Source organism: Centroberyx gerrardi, chromosome 6 (assembly GCF_048128805.1).
Source record: "Centroberyx gerrardi isolate f3 chromosome 6, fCenGer3.hap1.cur.20231027, whole genome shotgun sequence".
NCBI lineage: Eukaryota > Metazoa > Chordata > Actinopteri > Beryciformes > Berycidae > Centroberyx > Centroberyx gerrardi.
Window position 1 is genome coordinate 14616194 of NC_136002.1, and position 19331 is coordinate 14635524.

Sequence of the window (19331 nt, forward strand, 5' to 3'; positions counted from 1 at the left end):
GAAGTTCAGACACTGGATATTTGTTCCTCAAAGATACAATCATAGGGAAGGTTCTGCTCTCACTCAGTACGACAAGCTTTGTACCATCTAACCATCAAAAACTGAAGAAAAAAAAAAACGCTCATTGTGCCCATTGTGTTAGAAATCAACATCAAACTTACTTTACTATTCCGGAGCTTCTCTGTACAGCTTTTGTTTACATGAGCATCACACACACACACACACACACACACACACACAGTGTTCTGCCTGATGTGAAGACTCAAGACTGTGGTTGACAGTCTCAGAGAAACCAGATGGGGGCACCACTTAGCTAAAGTTGCTCTCCTGATGTAAGCTGAGCTGTCTTTCCACTCCACATTTGAAAACAGCACTTTTCAAGGCTTTTAAATGTTTTCCACAACCATAATATCATTGCTCTCATAATGAATAATCTGCAGACAGCATAATCCACGTCTGAAAACAGGCCACAGCGCTTCACAAGACAAATGATTGTCTGGTTATAAAAAATATTTGGCCTCCTGCCATCATCTGTTAGTTACATTGTTACATTGATATCTTTCCAGGGAGTTACATTGTTGCAGAAGACATAGGAGCCATTTGTGATTTTGAGGAAAACGCTGCTTAACATTTTGTGTTGATTTAGTTTGTAATACATTAAGCCAAGTGTGCTTGAGGAAGTGCATTGAGCTGGATTTAAGAGGGGTGGGGGGTTAAACCAGGGGTTCCCAAACCTTTTCTTGTCAAGGACCCACAAATCGATAGGTATTAGAACACAGACCCTATTTGATTTTCTAGAGGAACCAAATCTGAGAAGATTTTTTGTTGTTGGTTTTGATAGAATTGCATAACTGTCCATCTGGTAGGTGGGGTGGGTGAACCCCCCACTTCCAGGACCCCCTGGAGGTCCCCGGGCCCCAGTTTGGGAACCACCGGGTTTAAGCCATCCCACTCTGCAGGCTCCATGCTACTATTGTCTAACAAGAGAGCGGGCTATTTGCAAAATAAAGGTAGCCCACTGGCTCGGGCTCTAGCCGCTATGTAGGCGCATACTTGGCCGTGTCGTTTTAGGTGAGATTGCGTTGAAATGTCCGAGTATTACCGGAGCAGACCCGAGAGGTGCTAGTTGTCTGCTTTTTCACCCAGACAGCTCGGTTCCGCGTCTCGGCGGTCGGATGCTGCTCGCCCCCGCCGATAAGGGAGCACGTAGCGCCGGGAGAGAAAGGAGAAGGGACGCGGAAGGAAGGAAGGAAGGACCAGCGGAGCATTTTAATACCAAATCGGGACACATGTTGAGCTAACGGCCCGCTCCACCTCCCCTATCTCCTCCCAATGCATTTGTTGCCTAAATCGCTTTCCCGTCACTAATTACTCTGTCAGGATAAAGCCAGCGGATTTCGCCTCGAGTCTCCAAGGATCCTCACCGTTTGGGGACGATCATGGATCTCAGTAAAATGGTAAGTGCTGAGATACCGACTTGTGTGGGGTTTTTTTTTTTCTTCCACGGAGCGCAACAGATCGACAGACGCTATGTGTGTTTTTTTTTTTTTGGGGGGGGGTGTCCGAGTACTGTCGCTTACACTATAGGGTTGTTTGGTTGAATACATGCAAGTTATGTTGATCGCAAGCAGTGACTTGTCTGAACTGTGGCCGTGGGAAGTTTTTTTTTTGTTGTTGACACGAATGCATGAAGCTGCGAATGGACCATCGTTGATTCCAGTGGTTCTCAAACTGGGGTACAGGGAACCGCAGGGGTCCCCAGAAAAACAGAAGAATAGTTTAATTTCACTTTAATCTCATTCAGTGTAAATTATCCCGACGAGAGAATGTGTAAAAATAGTTTTTGTAATCCTAAATTTCACACTCACCGCCGTTTTTCATCACTTACACTGTGTTCAGATGATTTAAACACTAAATCAACAGCAGCAGCCATCCCATATATCTTGACAAATGTGTGTCTGTGGCCTAATGTGTGTCTGTGTGGAGGTGAAAATGTCCGAGAAGCCCTTCTCTACTCCACAAAGCTCTCTGTTTGACCGTGGCTCAGTCTCAAGCAGCAGGTTATAAAAGTTCAGCAAAGTAAGCACAGCTAAAATGTGATAAGATGTGTGTAAAGGCAGATCTCTCTAATGTCAAGTGAATACAGCATGTGCTAGTGTAATTATTGTTGTACTACACTAGTAATTCAAGAGAGAAGCTTGCCATGAGGTATCAGTTTAAAGGCAGATCATGTTTATCATAAGTAGTAACACAATATTTAACAGAGTAGGCTTTATTAGGCATTAGAGAGCTAAACAAACTCAAATATCTTGTGTACATTTGTTTTGGCTTTGGCTCAATGTACTGTGAATGATGGGATATAGGCTATCAGGCAGGATAAGTACACTCCAGTGAACCTGGCCAGAGTGTACTGGAGCAGGTGCACATAAGCCAAAGCAACAAGACTGGCCTTTCACTGCCAACATGGATGGGTGTACTTTTAGCCCTTGTAGAGGTGTGGGGGAGGGTGGGTGATGAAAGCACATCCAGAGTCCTCCTTCAGTGATCCTTAGCCAAGGGAGGCTCTGACAAGCTTGTATGGAGAAGACACTGAGTGAAAACAAAAGAAACTGTAATCATTGATGGGAGCAAATGAACATTATCTGCCCAAAAAATGGTTAAAAACTGCAGCAAAGTTTCTTTTGATAATTGAAAAAGGAAAAATGCTCTTTAGGTTGATCCCTGAAGTAAATTTCAGCTGCCTGCATAAAGTCAGTTGGGGCATGTGGCACGGACGCGGAGTAGCGAAGGGATTTCTCTTAATGCGGATCTGAGACAAAACCCTTGGATGTTACTGAGAAACTGTTCACTGTTGTGGATCTAACCGAACTCTTCAAGGCTGTTCTCAATTTATCTGCCAGCCGGAGAGAGCTGCTCACTCGCCTGCCTGCCTTCTCAGCCAACAGCCGCTATGCTTTGGTTATTTGGCATGCGCTGAGACACAATGGTATGAAAACACAATCCAGATAGATGCAAGACTCCAAGCCAGATTCAGACTCTACACAAGCCCGTTCTGCACATTCCCATGATGCTTTTAAGGTGGTGATGTGTAGTTCTTTCTGAATACAGGGAGAGGATTGTGGGAGTTGTGTGAAAAACCCCAGTTGTGAAGATTCACATTTAATATTCAGTTTTCACAATAATACAACTTTCACCTCATTTTATTAATTGCTCAAGTGCTGTGAGAAAATTTGATCGCACACATGTATAAAGGAGTGAAGAGTCTCATCCCTGACTGACAAACCTGAATTGGAGCTAATGATAAAAGAGGCAAAGTCTCTAAGGATGGATGTGGATCATGATGGATCATGCTAATCAGACTTTCAAGACCAGGGTGCTTTGAGAAAACCATGTTTGCTGCAAGAGTTTTCTCCTTGATCCTCCTAACTTTTGAGGGATGGTCCAATCGGCGTTGCATCACTATGTAATCCACCTTCAAGTGGTTTGGGGAAAACAGACCCACACACCGACACGGTGACGTCCACCCGTGTTTAAAGTTGTGAATAATGAGCCAGTGGGCCGAGGAGCCTCACGGAGCCGCACAGATGTTCCTTTTATAATGTGTCTTTATGACATCACCAGTCCTTCAGGAAGTCGACTGGTTACACAAAACAGACGCAGCCTCAGAGGGGCGGCTGCTTCACAGGAGGCTGCAGAAAGCTTTCTTGTTAGGAGAAGCTCATAAACCAGCCATGGGGGCTTCGGCCTGAAAGTGTAATTATGCTCGAGCAGTCCTTTAGCCTGGCCTTCAGCGTGTGTGTGTGTGTGTGTGTGTGTGTGTGAGTGTCTTTAACCACCTGCTGCCCTCCACCCCTGCCCCCAGGAACAAAAGCCCTCTGCTCTGAGGTCACCGCCTCCGAGAAGCTGGCAGCTCCATGTTTTCATGCTCTTAATGGGCTCTTAAGAGACAGCGTCATCCCACAGGGCGTATCTGCACCACCACGTGCTCACTGTTATTGATGGGATAATAAGAAGCGCAGGGCATTCTGTGGGGACTGAGCTCCCAGTTACAGTCTGAGGCCTCCGTGTGATTGACAAGTCATCTCAGCCCGTCATCCTCCTTTCTGTTGCACTCCATTGTCATTAAGCTGTGATGCGTGGCTGATGGATGCTGAGGCAACGTAGATGGGCAGTTTCACCAACAATTACAGCAATTTCACCAACAACAGCATTGTCTGTCATGATGCAAATTCTGTTCAGTGCTTCTCACTGTGTTTATAATATTGCAGGTCAGTATTCGTATGCAGACTGCCTCAGCTGCCTCAAAATGTGGCCTGAGTTTGAGGTTCAGATTCTCTCTGCTGGGTCTTTCCCTTGGCAAGTGTGTTTGTGTGTGTGTGTGTGTGTGTGTGTGTGTTTGTGTACACCGGAAAAATAACTGGTCAGAAAAGGTCGTCTTTTATTCTCCCTTCCTCCTCTTAGTGCCAGCCAGGCTCTTTTTAAGAGGTGTAGAGTGACTGGTCTATGAGAGCGGATGTTCATTTCAGATGTAAAATGTAAAATGGTCCTTAAACAAGCAACACAGAGGGCCCTGTTCAGAGCAGCGACCTTTTGAATAGGGTGGGGTTACACATGGAAAAATGTTTGGCCCGAAATTCTTTTCCACTTATTATCTGATTTTTAAAGGTGTTTTTCTTTTTTTTAAAAGTGCCTTTTCATGCTGTGGTAACGTGGTGTTTGCTGTGTGTGTGTTCGTGAAATGCACTGTAGTAATGGGCCGGGCTTTTGGTTTCACGTGTTTATTTTTGGTCTTGTGTGTTGTAACTTGAGGGTACTTCTTGTATGTTTTTTAAGGAAGTGGCCATGTATTTTCGGTTGTATCGTAATTTCCACCATTTCACACCATCCAAGTACACATGGGAGTAATATTGATATTAGTTATCATATTAGTTATCAGTACCCTCTCCCAACACACAGACACACACACATTATAGTGAGGTAGAGGTCAGAGTATATCCAGTTGACCTTTAGAGACACCTGGAAGAGGCTGGGAGGAAATGTGAGAGGGGGCGAGACAAACAAGAAGAAAGGGAAAGACTCAGCTGGTCGGTCTGACGGACCGACTCGGGCTGTTTGGGTTGGCTGGGCAGGGTTCAGGCTGGAGAGGGGCGGAGCTGGGCAGTTTTCAGCAGGCAGGAAATGGGCAGAACAGGGTGTGCCAAGACAGGAAGCCTGACTGAGTGCCTGCAACCCCGCCACCCCCACCCCTCGCCCCCCTCCTCTACCTCCACCCCCAGGGCCTCAGCCACAATGACCATGCCTCCTCCACCGCAGCACCTCGGCGAACAGTGGAGATGCATTCACAGGCAGCCATGCATGTTTCCTGTTTTCATTCCTCCCTCCATCCCCTCTCTTGTTTACCCGTTCCCCTGTAGGTGGGCAAGTCTTAGCGGCGGCATTGCCACCCACCTCCATGATGGACATCTGAACCATATGATTTATGGTTACAGCACAGACAGCCCTGTAGCTCTGCCTGACTAGTTGCTCCCCTCATCACTGTGTGTTGAGTCACACCATTTAATTCGATCTCAAAATCTCAAGGTGTGAAAAAGTGTTCTTCTGTTTACTCTGTTTCTTGAGAAAAGGGGAATCTGAGTTATTTATTGAGAGATGGGAGATCAGGGAACTGCATGTTCTCATCTTCAGTTTTGGCGAGTTTCCAGTGACAGTACATAATTTTAACCCAGAGGATGCGACAAGGATGAGACAGCACCTTCTTGGCCAGTCAGAAACGGAGATATGACGAGGCGCAAAGCAAAAAGGACTGCGCAGTCTATCGTGGGTGACTTGTCTTACCCCCGGTTCTGTGTCAGTGCTGTTTCCTCTCTGTTCCTCCCCCTAGACCTAAATGACTGGGGTCACAGCAATGTATCTCAGCAATGTAACCAAGATTGATCACGCCACTCCCATACTAAATCAGCCATCATCAGGGTCACATAAGGATATTTCCTCTGCCTCCCAGACCATGAGAATGTGAACCCAGTGAGAACAAATGTTTCCGAATTTACTCTGTCCCCTTTCATTTGGATCTTGTGGGTTTTTCTTGCAGTGATTTTCTCATGATTGAATTCAGGGTAGGATAGTCTCATTATTCATCGCCAAGTCTCATGTGAGATCAAATTAATATGCCAGAGCAGAGACAAAAATATTCAGGAGGGCTGTCATTGCCACCATCATCGAGTGGCCAAGCCCTGACATATCTCCAGGACTAACGTGGAAATCAAATTTCCAAGGCATGCATTAGTCACATGCTTTTGCGAATCGGTCAGAAGAGTTAGTCAAAGGCTAGGGAATGGATGGGGAAGTGAGTCAACGATGAGGGACGGCTGTTTCATTTAGCAGGCAGAAGATGCCTCCTCTCTGAGGCTCCGTGCTCTGCCCTGGTCCTTCGGTGACACAGCCAGGCTGCGCTCAGCATATCAATGCCCTGCTTTCTACAGAAGGGCCAATTGGAGCTTGCCAGGGCTAACTCAACATGCTTTCAACACTGTATCAAAAACACACTGTTTGAAGCTATGGCTGTTACAAAAAATATTTCTACAGACACCAAGGAATCACAGTTATTAGTTGGGGAGAAAATGAGTGAAATTACAGGAGAGTCCTTGCTGTAACTGTCGTACTGAAAATGAGGCTAATGTGAGGGAAGGACAAAGAAGGAATGAGGGAGGAGGTGCAGAGGGAGGGAGCTGATAGCCTCCTGTGGACACAATGACGTGGATCTCTGTCCAGATTAAGCCAACCCATCTGGGACTCCCTCCGGGCTGATCTCCGCTCTGTCTGTCCTCATAATCACTTGCTTCTCACCTTTTGATTTAATTTCTCTAAGCAGTCGTCGTTTCACTTGGTCAGCTGGTCTGCGCGGCCGCGCTGCAAGGAGCTAATGGGCCATTGATGCATTCATGCCAGCCAGTCGCCCCGGCCAATGCCAGGAGTCCTGGGCAGCTGGCACTCTCATTCAACCCAACCACAAAGTACAAAGTCTTACTGTGGGCTAATTGGGTCGTCCTCATGTGGGAACCACTTGCACTGGAAGTCTCTCAATCATTCCTTGATTTTTTTTAATTTGTGTGTGTGAAATAGGAAAATTAGCAAAATTAATTGAATCAACACAACGTTAAAGAAAAATCCTAAGATTGATGAAATTGCTCTTCTTTGGAACTAAAGGCGAGATTCACATCCGAAGCAAAAATGCAACTTCAGCTGATGACGTCAAAATTAAAAGCATTGTTTCAAAAAGCCTAATGTCATCTTTCCTGCAGTGGCCCCTGTACTGATGACACTTGATTATGTCATATTTGCTTGGTTGGGCAGATTAACAACCAGGAAACCAACAGGAAATGACACAAAGTCACTTGCCTCTATGCTACAGCAGGGCAGAGGGCACAGGGGGGCTTTTCAGGGCCAGAGTCAAATCAAAATGTTTAGGCTAAATTAGAGCCTGAAACTAGTATTTGGAACTATAACCTAGCTGATAAAGTGTCTGTGTTGGTAGCAACATACAAATAGAATCTTATTTTGATGGAAAGTAAGGGACATGGATGAAAGCGCTGGCTAGCTCTACATTGTAGTGGAAACCAAGCTAGTATGCTGCTTAGGGGGCGTTCACACCAAGCATGTTTGGAGTGATTTAATCAAACTCTGGAGCGTTTACTGACAATAATGTCATTCAAACTCTGACACACCAAATAATGTCAGCAGTGAGAATGGAATTTTACCAACTACAGGAAACCACTCCAAAACGTAGTTTTATGCGTATAAGGAGACGGATGTTGACATTTGATTGCCATCAATTACTCATGCTTAGAAAGCCTAACATAATAAAATGAACAGAGGGACAACCACAGTCTGGACTGATACTCAACTATTTCTTCATGTTCTTACCTGGTGTGAAGACCAGAGATGTTGAATTATGGCGAACAAATTTAGCTAAGCACTGCCAAAATGTCTAACCTGGCAGGATGACAGGCTGCCAAAACTCTCTCCAATAAAGAAGCTACTGTGAGTCATGTGACTTTTGTTTACAAGCTCTGGTTCGCTTGTAATTGGGCAGTGTGAACCTAAACAAACCAAATACACAAATGCAACAAAGTAAACGTTTCCCTTCTGGTCCGGACCAAAGAAAATAAACTGTAGGTGTGATCGCACCATTAGTGTAGCTTTGTTGTTCACAGACTCCATAAGCCCCACTGTTATTGAACTTTACTGTACCGACACAGAACCGGAGTCTCGCCTCAGGTCGTACTGCTGATACAACAGGACAGGTGTTCTACCTGTAGCTCTAGTGTCCATACATAATCACCATCATACATGTTTAATGACCGGAGTTAAAGTATGGTCAGTCATCTTTAAAACATGCTCTGGTGGTGCCTCGTCGTCAGCAGGACTACAAGCCGAGTTCAGAGCCGTGGATGGTGTGGAATTTAAAGCTAAGTGGGAGTTCTGTTGAGCTCTGCTTTCCTCCTCCTCCTCCCTCTGCTGTCCTTATCCTCCTCCTGCTGTAGTGAAGCGCTCCTGTGACTTAATTAGACTCTCACTCTGCAAATTTGATTTTGTCAACACAAAGCCTGTGTTTGTCACCTTGCCCGAGCTGGTGATAATGTGAATATGCCATTCACATTACAGAGACAGGGAAAAGCAATGCATCGTTGAGCCAGGACAGCAACTGGATTTTTAACAGGATTGTGTTTCTCTCCTCGGAGTTTGTTTATTATTTGTTTGTTTATTCATTAATTTGTTTGTTTCAGCATGTGTGTGTGTGGGAGGGGGGGGGGTTTCATCCTAGTGTTTCATCCTAGTGGCATTGCACCTTACTATGCACTGTAATATAAAGACTGAGTTTGTGGTCTTGCCAATGCTCCCCAGTTGTTCTTGTATGAGGTCTCTGAATGGGACAGCTCTTCATCGCTCCTTCCCTCCCTCACTCTATTTCCTCCTCCTTCCCTCTTTGCCTCCTTCACTCCAGTCCTCTTTCCCCCCTTCTCCAATTCTCCCTTCATCCCTCCCCTCCTTTCCTCCCCACCCCCCGCCCCTCCTGCCCTGCTCCTCCTCCGGTGGAGTGGCCCTCCAGTGATTTATCACGGTGGACTTCCACTCCTGGCAGGACACATGCTGGGAGAGGAGGAGAAGACTCAGGACATCTGGGGGAAGTGAGATTATGAAACGGGCCTCCTGTCCTCTCCTGACCCCAGACATCACACTCACTGATCGTTAGCATGTTAGAACTTGTTCGCACATTAGTTTGGTAGTAAGAGCCCGCATAAATGGGGCTTAAGTGTATTTGGTAGGAAAATGTAGTGTGGAAATTTAACCGGGTGGGGAAGGTAGTGTAGGAGTGTGCACACGTAGAGACTAAACTCCTTGTGGTTTTCTGGGCCAAATTCCTTGAAAAATTGGTGAAGGAAGCTGCCCACTTGATAACTCCAGTGTCTTGCCCACACTCACTCTTGCACTGGAGGCTGGAGTAGGTAGCTGGAGAATGTTGCTGCCTGTCTTAATGGTGCTGTAGGTGACTGTGTAGCCTGATGTTTTCTATGGTACTCATTTGCATGGTACTGTATCACTCTGTTAAACTCTGAATTGGGCCTTTATATGAATGCTCACCTTGGATTATGGCACAAGGATAGTAACATCACATCCGGTGTATTGATTATTGTCATTGCAGCCGGCCAAACGATACTGACAAACCACTACATATTATGTTTTTTTTCTGAATACTGCAATTGCGCACAGTTTTTTCTACATCATTTCTTTTTACCACCTTGAGTGGGGATTGATGCAGGATTTTCTCGGTTCAAGTCTGATTTTCTCTCGTGCAGCGTGACATGTAGACCAGATGCTGGACCAGAATACCTTGCTTAGGAAGCCAGCTGAAACAACTGAAACTCTCAAATATATGCTGGCTGTTGTGATTTAGAAATTGCAGTAGGCAATATTATGGGTTCTTTTGTATTGTTAATTGTGCAGCCCTGCTATCCACCACACAATATTCCTCTTTTGATGTCCATCATGACCTTGGTGGGGCCTAAAGACAGTAAGGACCACGACAGAATGCGTGTACAATTCAAAAGTCATGACACTTATCTAGCGTTTCAATCGTATGAGCTGGACCATACTGCAATTTGAGCTGAAGTCGGAGGGGATGTAGTTTAGGCCGGGCCTACATTCCACAGTAGATTTCATAGCGCAGACAGATACTCCCCTGGTCACTCGCACGTGAGTAATGGTTGGCCCTATCTCACTGAGTCTGCCTGCTTACAGTCCTAATGTTAACTCTGGTCTTGTTTACCAAGGATTCGGTTCCTCAGAAATGAGAATGGAGCCTTCTGGCTGGAAAATGTCTCAGGTCTGTTTGTATGTTCTGTTGAATTTCCATCCTCCCTCTTTATAGAAACAATGCTATATTTAGGAGCCTGAATTCCTGTTCTTTAGCCAGCAAGGGGCCTGGTTGTTCAGGCGAACATTCTTTTTTTTTTTTTACCCTGAGTTTGAATATTGTGCCTGCTCTTTTGACCCCCTCCCCGAATCTGTCCCCTCTCTAATTTGAGATGCGCCCTCAGTGATTGCATTCTGCAGGTGAGGCAGGCGGACAGACATGTGCTGGGTATGTGGCATTTGCTACGGCCGTTTGCTCAGTCTCTGGTGCTGCAGAAGGCTTCACAACAAGAGAAGAGCTCCAGCCTCTCAGCTGCTGCCTCGAATACCAACTCTCCAGGCCCCAGCTGGAAATGGGTCATTCAACCCTCACTAAAACTTTGCTGCTTCTCGTTCTCCAGGTGGACAGAGTAGGAAAATCAACTTCCTGAAAGGTGGCAGGGTGCCAGGTTATAAAATGAAACACTTGACACTTGGAGTTTTTTTGGGGGTTTTTCTGTACGCAGTGTGAAAAAGCTGTGGGCTGATTTGTGCTCTCTGTTTCTCTCCTCTCCTCTCCTCTTTCTCCTCTTCACAGGCTGTCAGCATCAATAAGGCCATCAACACACAGGAGGTCGCTGTCAAAGAGAAGCATGCCAGGAATATCCTCATATTATGTGTGTGTGTGTGTGCGTGCGTGTTGTTGAGTGAAGTTTGTTTTGCCCTGGCAAGGAGAGACGCAGTGTGCTTATCCTGATTCCCCTGTGTTTGTGGAAACTCTTAAGCGTTCCTCCATGACTGGAGGGTTATGTTCGTGCAAGATCGAAACAATAAACTTAATGTGACCCCGTAGTCTACGCGTGGCTGTGCTGCAGAGCTAATTTAGTCATGTGTGAAACAAAACACAAAGCTAGACGGACAGAGAGAGAGAGAGAGAGAGAGAGAGGAGAGCTGTTTTGTGTCTGCTGTGTTTTCTCCCATTTTGTTTCAGGCATTTATTGTTTTATACGATCAAGCACACTAAAAAGCGCAAAAACGGTAATCTCCCAGTAGATGTGAAATCCCGGGCTGGTGGAGGATAAATGGATAAAGGGTTTTGGGGTGGGAGGGCGGGCAGAGGAGGACAGAAACATAGACGGCCGGACAGAGAGAGCGAGAGGGAGAGAAAGACAGAGCGAGGGGGGAAAAGACAGACAGATGGACGATGATCAAATGCAACATCGTCCCTGAGCCGGACTGATGTCACACTTCATGTTACGCACTGTAATCCGATGATCCTTGACTGTCCCTGTCACCCTGCATCTTGGGGACCCATCATGAGAAAGGTGCGCACACTTTCTGGGCGGCGGTCAACCGGCTGCCCCTCTCCAGCAACGCCGTGCTCTGCTGGAAGTTCTGCCACGTCTTCCACAAGCTGCTGCGAGACGGCCATCCAAACGTATGTAAAGACCATATAACAGCGTAGTCATTACCACTCAAAAGATGTATTATACAAGTCCCGCTTCATCCCCCATGAGGAATTGTTCGGAAAACCCTGTGTTTCTGATAATACAGTATGGATGTGTGGCTGCAGTGGCTACCAGTGTACACAGTCACCCACAGACACCTTAATACTGAACACTTTTGCAAATGCTTAATTCTTTAGCTTATGTTTGCACTTCTGCTACATTGTTTAATTAATTATACATAATCGATCCTTCTGTTTTGTTAACTCTGTTCCCCCACTTTGTCTCTATTTACTTTCTTCATTTCTTCTTTCTCCTTCCCTCTCTTCCCCCCGCTCTCCCTCCAGGTGATAAAGGACTCCATGAGGAACAAGGCTGACTTAACCGATATGAGCAGGATGTGGGTAAGGACACGGAGATCAAAACATGATGTGGTCACATCAGTCACAAGTCCAAGTAATGGGACAGTATGCTAAGGTTGATCTTTTCTGTTGGTGTATTATGAATTCCACACTAAATGATGAATACACGGTTGAAGACCAGCTTTTAATTGCGGTTCTCTGCTATTCCAACAGACCGACTTCAGCTCACTGTCTCCTTATTGTGCTGCCTAATGAATGTCACTCATCCAAAACTTGCACTTCGATGTGTTTCCGTCTTTAAACATGAGTGACCAGTGATTTGAGGCTTGTTCAAGGCTGATCTCTTTTCCTCGCAGCAGGATGCAGCCACCGCCGGTTGCCGCTGCTGTCGCGGTCGCTGCAGCCGCAGGCTTCGTCACAGATCGCATGATGTTTCTGTTGTTGCTAGTCAGCCTGCTGCTTTTGGAACGGAGTGACAGACATTGTAGCTAGTGACAGACTAAGCCGTGTAAAACTGCCAAATCTCTGAGTCTGAGAGCTCCCAACTCACGGCTTGCCAGCTACATGCTGCGGGTGACAGACAATGATATTATGTAAGCTATTATGCCAACTCTTTTGTCTGGAATAGCCGCTCTCACCTGCTTACGTTCTCCCAAGGTGCCGGCTAGAAAAGTGAGCATTATTGGAAAAATGCTTCCTGTAGAGATTAAAGTCTCAGTTCCAATAACGTTTGTATTGATCTGAGTGAGCAGACGACTCTTCACAATATTGATATAGACACTTCTGATGAAATTCATGGGATTTAGTGTGTAAACTTGTAACGACCACGTTCCATTAAGCCCGTAAATCTGAACAGCCTCTTCTTCAATTATGTGTTGAGCAATGTTGGGTGGAGGGCCCGCTCTGCTTAGCAACAACCTATTCCTGGATGCACTCTCCTTACGATTTTTATGACTCAGTTTTTGCTGATGTCACTAGATAGGAGGATACAGGAAGTCTGGTCCCTGTGACCGGGGTTGCGGCCTCTCGTTCCTGTTGTGACATCACCACCTCCGCTCCCACATCTGAGGAAAAAGGAAGTGAGAAGCAATTGGCCGCATAGCCGGGGCTATTCAACTTTATTCACACTCTCGGAACAGGGACGTTTTCACACTGCGGACACAAGCCGAGCTGAACTGTATCTGACCGGAACTCAACCGGCCGGCTTTGTGTTTCAGTATAGACACTGGAGCTGTGCAGTGGGAAGAGGGAATATCTTGGCTACCGCAGTGTAGGTCGGCCCTGCAGTATGAAAATCGCCTCCCTGCACACTCTCTGCACTGCATGCCGCCCTCAGCCAAAGTGCCACAGTGAATTTTCTCAAGATACCTCATGACTTGCTTCCTCGACTTTCCACAACTCTGACTAGCAAACTTGCAAGCGGAGGAAAGACAGTTTCTCCCTTTGATCATGTCTCTCTCGCCTTTTCTCTTACATCTGTCTCTCGCCCTCCCCCTCTCTCTCTCTCCCCCCATCGACTCTGCGCTTCCCTCTTTCTTCTTCTCCCTCTCCCCCAGGGTCACCTAAGCGAAGGCTATGGGAAGCTGTGCAGCATCTACCTCAAACTGCTCATCACCAAAATGGAGTTTCACATCAAAGTGAGTTGGCCTGGCCTATAAAACGCAGAGCCGGTCTCCATCATCACTCATTATCTTTGCCTCAGACTCTCCTTTTAGTGCCAGCATGTCTCTCTGGGGGGCTGGCTTCATAGAAAATGCTGGCTTTTACACTAATGGCCTTTCAAGAATCTGTAATGTGGCCTTTTTATAAGACAGCTGAGCGGACTGGTAGAGAGAGCAGGCAGTGGTGTTGATGCTATTACAGGATGCTGTGGTTAGTTGTTGCTCGACTAATGATTGGCAGTCAATACTGGCCCAAGGGTGAGTGTCTTCGGTGTTGGTTTGCCAATCGTGAACTCAAGAGAATCAAAGGAATACACTGACTTTTTGCCAACTAAGCCCTTTGATCAACTTGCCATTGTGCAACAAGAAAATTGTTAGCAGTTTCACCTCTGTGTGCCCAGTATTTACTAAATTCATTGTGATGCATGCTAATACTGTAGCACACAGTGTATGTTTCATCTATGAGCCAGCTTTGCATCATCTCAAAACTACCATACCACAATTAAAATTATTAAAACATTTTCCAGTGTCTGAAATTAACTTTTTGGCTCAAAAAATGACCTGGCAAGAATAATTTTTACCAGCCAAAATCATTAATATATATTTTTCTCAGCAATGTCACTTTACGCTGTTTTAATGCTATTTCATATATAGAATCAGGTGCTGTGTGAATTATTCAGTAAAATGACAAAAGCAGATTTATAGTTTTAATTTGAAACTTGCTCAGTCACCCAACTACAATGGGTCTTTTTTTGTCTTCATTTGTCTACATTTATTCTCTCTTGTGGCCTCACAGCTGCTCACCATGAGGGAAAAGCATTAACATCCAGCTGATGTTAGGCTAGTTAACCATCCAGACAGCGGAGAAGCAGGGAAAGTTAGCAGAAGATGCTGCCGCTTTGTGTGGAGCCGGCGGAACAGCCTGTCTGAGACAGAGGTATACAGAGCGTGAAGCTTCATCATGTCGTCTTCTGTTCCAGAACCCCCGTTTCCCGGGCAACCTGCAGATGTCCAACAGACAGCTTGACGAGGCCGGAGAGAATGACGTTAACAACTTGTGAGTGTGGCGTAACGCTGTTGTTATTATTGTAGTTGTTGTCAGGGACTGCAGTGGCGGCCAGGCTCCAAGATCCAGATACTAATGAGTTTCAGCGTTATTTGTTGACTCTGTTGACAAAAGTGTGAAATGAAATGGAACTGGATGCATCGTCACTTTCCATCACGATGCACCAGAGCCCACATTCATGCATTCATACAAGGAATAACCCACGCAAAGGCCATTCTTTACAGTAATTTTAGAACAGCCAAGAAGCGTGGTAACACACCGTTATAATAAAAAAGAATGCAAATGTTCAACGAACCTTTTATTTTAATCAGTAATTATTCAATTGTAATAATGAAATGTTATTCTTCCCCTAAGCAATATCATTTTTGAACAGTAGCTGAACAAAGCAGCACATAAGTACCAGTATGAGTCACCGCTTTAATAACTGTTATGTGGTCACATGTGTGTTTGTCGGGCATTTTACCACAACTCTGAGCATGACTCAGCCAATCAGAACTGATGACCGGAACTGTTCGCTTTACAAAGAGTATCTTAGAATAGGAGTGTTGATTTGTTCGGAGTCCCGGTGAAGTGTTTTTCTGATGGTCTTGTGATTAGCCTGGCCAGTGCTCTGCAATCAGCCACAATCAGCCCGGGCCGTTCACTTGGCTTCCTAGTGTTCAGCGATGTGAACAGGAAAACACTGAGCTCCCATTGGAGAAGAGTGGGATCGGTCTGTGTATCCGAAATACCGGCAAAAACTTTACAAATGACATTCCTGTGTACTCTTGACCAAGCAGGATCATTTTTATCATCATGTTAAATGCCAAAGGCTAGTGCATGCAAGCATTGCTTTTGCTCTGCCTCTCTGCTTAGTGAGAGAGAGAGAAAGAAAGAGAAAGAGAATGCATGTTTTAGTTAAAGCTGTCTCACACATTCCTTGTTTTGCATTTACAATTGCTATACAGTGACTGTGCACATGTGTCTGTACTAATCTCTCTTTCTCTCCTCTCTCTCCCTCTCTCTCTCTCTCTCCCTCTCTCTCTCCCTCCTAGCTTCCAGTTGACAGTAGAGATGTTTGACTACCTGGAGTGTGAGCTCAACCTCTTCCTGGGCGGTAAGCTATTCTGGTCCGGCTGTCTGCTCCTCGCTACTGGCCAGGCTTATCTAAGGCAGGGCATGACGCAACACACACACACACACACACACACACACACACACAAATGTACACATTCACAGACAGACAGGAAGACTCACACAGAGAGATAGGCAGACAGAAATAGAGTCCCACAGTATCAGCAGTGCACCACTTCATCTGACTCTTGTCTGCTACAAGGCTATTAGTGGTTACATACTGTAGCCTTGTTGTTGTCTGTGTGAGTCATCCCAGGTCAGTGTTTCTTAAAGTACGGACCAGGCTAAAAATAGACGGCTGGAATGTGATCAGGAACATTCATTCATCCATTTCTCCCATTAGAAATGAATAGGAGGAAATCACATTCCATGGTCTATTTGTCATACCCTCCATTCTGCGTCCTGATGACGATATTTTCTCTTCCTCCTTGGACAGAGATTTTGATATCTGTGAGACTATCTGCCAAAGCCGTACCTTGGCACCAGTGTTCAAGACAAAACGGGCAACGTTCCCTCTTTTCAGTTCGATGGTGTATGAGAGTTTGATACTGAGCTGCGATTTGATATTCCACCCCATACTCCATATTCAGAACATTCTCCATAGACTTGATCCAAGTAAGTCTGTTTTGGCTGGGTAACTCACACCCAAAGCTCAAAGCCCCAGTCATTCCCCCTCCTACGATCTGACTGGTGTATTTTGAAAGCATCACGTCATTCAGGAGCTGAGAGGCCTGGCCTGAGGTGTGTGTGTGTGTGTGTGTGTGTGTGTGTGTGTGTGTGTGTGTGCGTGTGTGTGTGTGTGTGTGTGTGTGTGTGTGTTTTAGCTGTGCAGGAAACCACGCCTCTGCAGTGAACAGAGGCTCTCAGGGCCTGGCATTGGGGATGGAGTGAGCGAGGCAGGAGGGGAATGAAAGAGGGGCGTAATGATGGAGAGAGAGCGAGGGAGTCAGACAATCCTGTTAGTGTTCAGGTTGCTGCCGCCCGCTCTGCTTGACTTTAGACCTTGTTTTTCCTGCCCCCCTTTTTTTTTTGTAATGAAAGTGGGTGGTACGCCCTTCTCAAGCATTTTATTAGTTTATTTTTGTGACCAAGACAGTGAAATGAGCAGAGTGAGCGCCACTATAACTTGATTGATCCATGAAAAATCCATGATTGATGAGCCTTGTATATGACTGTCTCCCTCTCTGCATTAATAATCACTGGTGTGTGTGTGAGTGTGTGCATGTGTGCGGGTGCGTGAATGTGTGTGAGTGTATATGACTCCCACTGTGTTTGTGACAATCCTTAGTGTTTGTGTGTACATATTGATCTGTGAATGCTTTTATTGATTGTGTGTGTGTGTTTCTCTCTGCAGTATTCAGCTCTCTCGACATGTCCCGGTCGGTGTCGGTGACGGCGGCGGGTCAGTGTCGCCTGGCCCCCCTCATCCAAGTCATCCTGGACTGCAGCCACCTGTACGACTACACCGTCAAGCTGCTGTTCAAACTGCACTCCTGTGAGTGGCACAGACCTCTGTTGGCCAAATCGCACAACTACAGGCTGAATACAAGTAGAATCTCTGGAGTAGAGGCTGATAAATGTTTCTGGTCAAGTCACAGATATTCCACTTTCTCCCATGTGCATGTTCAGACACATTTTTGAATATCTCTGTTGTCATGGGAAAACCTCTCAACTCCAGTTTTGGTGATTTTGTTGAGTTTTAACTCCAATTTAAAGGGGAATGCCACTCATTTTAAGAATTCCCATATGTTAATTCTGTGCCCCAGGAGAGGTTAGTCAATGTTTGTGAACTTGCACACCTCCTGCCTAAAAGGTCCAGTTCCATTTCTCAATGTATAATTTTTACAAAGGACCTGTTAATGTAAAGTTGCCCAAATTATTATAACTGTCACACCCTTTGAAAAACTCTCCCTCTGGGTGTCAACAGAATCAAACAGATTTAGAATTCCAATCTACTCCCTGGAATAAATGATGTCACCTAGGGCAGGTTAGGCTCTCACTCAGTCCTACAAACTTTGTACCATATAACCATCAAAAATAATTAAAAAAAAATGATGCTCTGTGTTAGAAATCAACATCAACTTTTTCTGACAGTGTTGAAATCATTGCACTTAATCTTAAAGCTAGAAATCAAAGAAAAAACCCTTTGTGATGTCACTGGGATGTAAAATCAGGGGCTGCTCCATAGACGATGAATGGGGCACTGACTTTGTGGAGCCATAGGCTAAATAATAATAAATGCTCAATAAAAGTTGAGTTGTCACACCAAAATTAAGTCCATATTCCAGTATCGCTAACGGGTATGAACCAGAATTGAAACCTCATTTTGGTGCAAGAACTCTTGGATGCAAGAAAAAATGCTCGTGTTCAATCTCAAAACCAAAATCTAAAAAAATCTTAGTTTTGGAGACAAGAGGTTTTCACCTGACAGCGATGACACATTCATGCACAAATCCTGCCACTCACCAATGTACAAACATGCTTGTACTCATCCTTACATACATTCACACTTAGCACAAGCTTGTGTACTTGCACTGACGTGTGTGTGTGTGTGTGTGTGTGTGTGTGTGTGTGTGTGTGTGTTTCCAGGCCTTCCAGCAGACACTCTCCAGGGCCACAGAGACCGGTTCCAGGAGCAGTTTAAGAAGTGAGTTCCACCAGCAGTCGCACACAGACAGAAAGCGACTCGGTCACAGTCTCTCCAGCTCAGCTGAACTGTCTGTGGCCCCGGGACCGAGCTCTTAGCAGCATGCTGAATGTCACGCTCTGCACCGCTCCGTCTGTCCGTCTGTCTGTCTGTCTGTCTGTCTGTCTCTCTCTCTGTCTGTCTGTCTCTCTCTCTGTCTGTCTGTCTCTCTCTCTGTCTGTCTGTCTGTCTGTCTGTCTGTCTCTCTCTCTGTCTGTCTGTCTCTCTGTCTGTCTGTCTGTCTCTCTGTCTGTCTCTCTCTGTCTGTCTGTCTCTCTGTCTGTCTGTCTGTCTCTCTGTCTGTCTCTCTCTGTCTGTCTGTCTCTGTCTGTCTGTCTCTCTGTCTGTCTGTCTCTCTGTCTGTCTGTCTGTCTCTCTGTCTTTCTCTCTGTCTGTCTGACTGTCTTTCTCTCTGTCTCTCTCTGTCTGTCTGTCTGTCTGTCTGTCTGTCTGTCTGTCTCTCTGTCTTTCTCTCTGTCTGTCTGTCTGTCTGTCTCTCTGTCTGTCTGACTGTCTTTCTCTCTGTCTCTCTCTGTCTGTCTCTCTGTCTGTCTGTCTCTCTGTCTGTCTCTCTGTCTGTCTCTCTGTCTGTCTGTCTCTCTGTCTCTC

At 45.7% G+C, this 19331-nt stretch overlaps 1 protein-coding gene across 3 annotated transcripts in view; it reads left to right on the forward strand.

Annotated features, from left to right (window-relative positions):
• The window catches only part of hip1 (huntingtin interacting protein 1), a 53781-nt gene that overhangs the window by 13664 nt on the left and 20786 nt on the right, over positions 1-19331 (forward strand). Inside the window, exons 1-9 of one of the 3 annotated variants that reach the window (XM_071925306.2) lie at positions 997-1457; positions 10988-11051; positions 11685-11827; positions 12182-12238; positions 13753-13833; positions 14838-14914; positions 15958-16019; positions 17391-17531; positions 18626-18683. In XM_071925306.2, the coding sequence (XP_071781407.2) occupies positions 1440-1457; positions 10988-11051; positions 11685-11827; positions 12182-12238; positions 13753-13833; positions 14838-14914; positions 15958-16019; positions 17391-17531; positions 18626-18683 (701 nt within the window). In that variant the 5' untranslated portion in view covers positions 997-1439. Of the gene's footprint in view, positions 1-996; positions 1458-10987; positions 11052-11684; positions 11828-12181; positions 12239-13752; positions 13834-14837; positions 14915-15957; positions 16020-17390; positions 17532-18625; positions 18684-19331 lie in introns of those variants that run through there. The other 2 variants (XM_071925298.2, XM_071925314.2) reach the window with 2 other exon arrangements.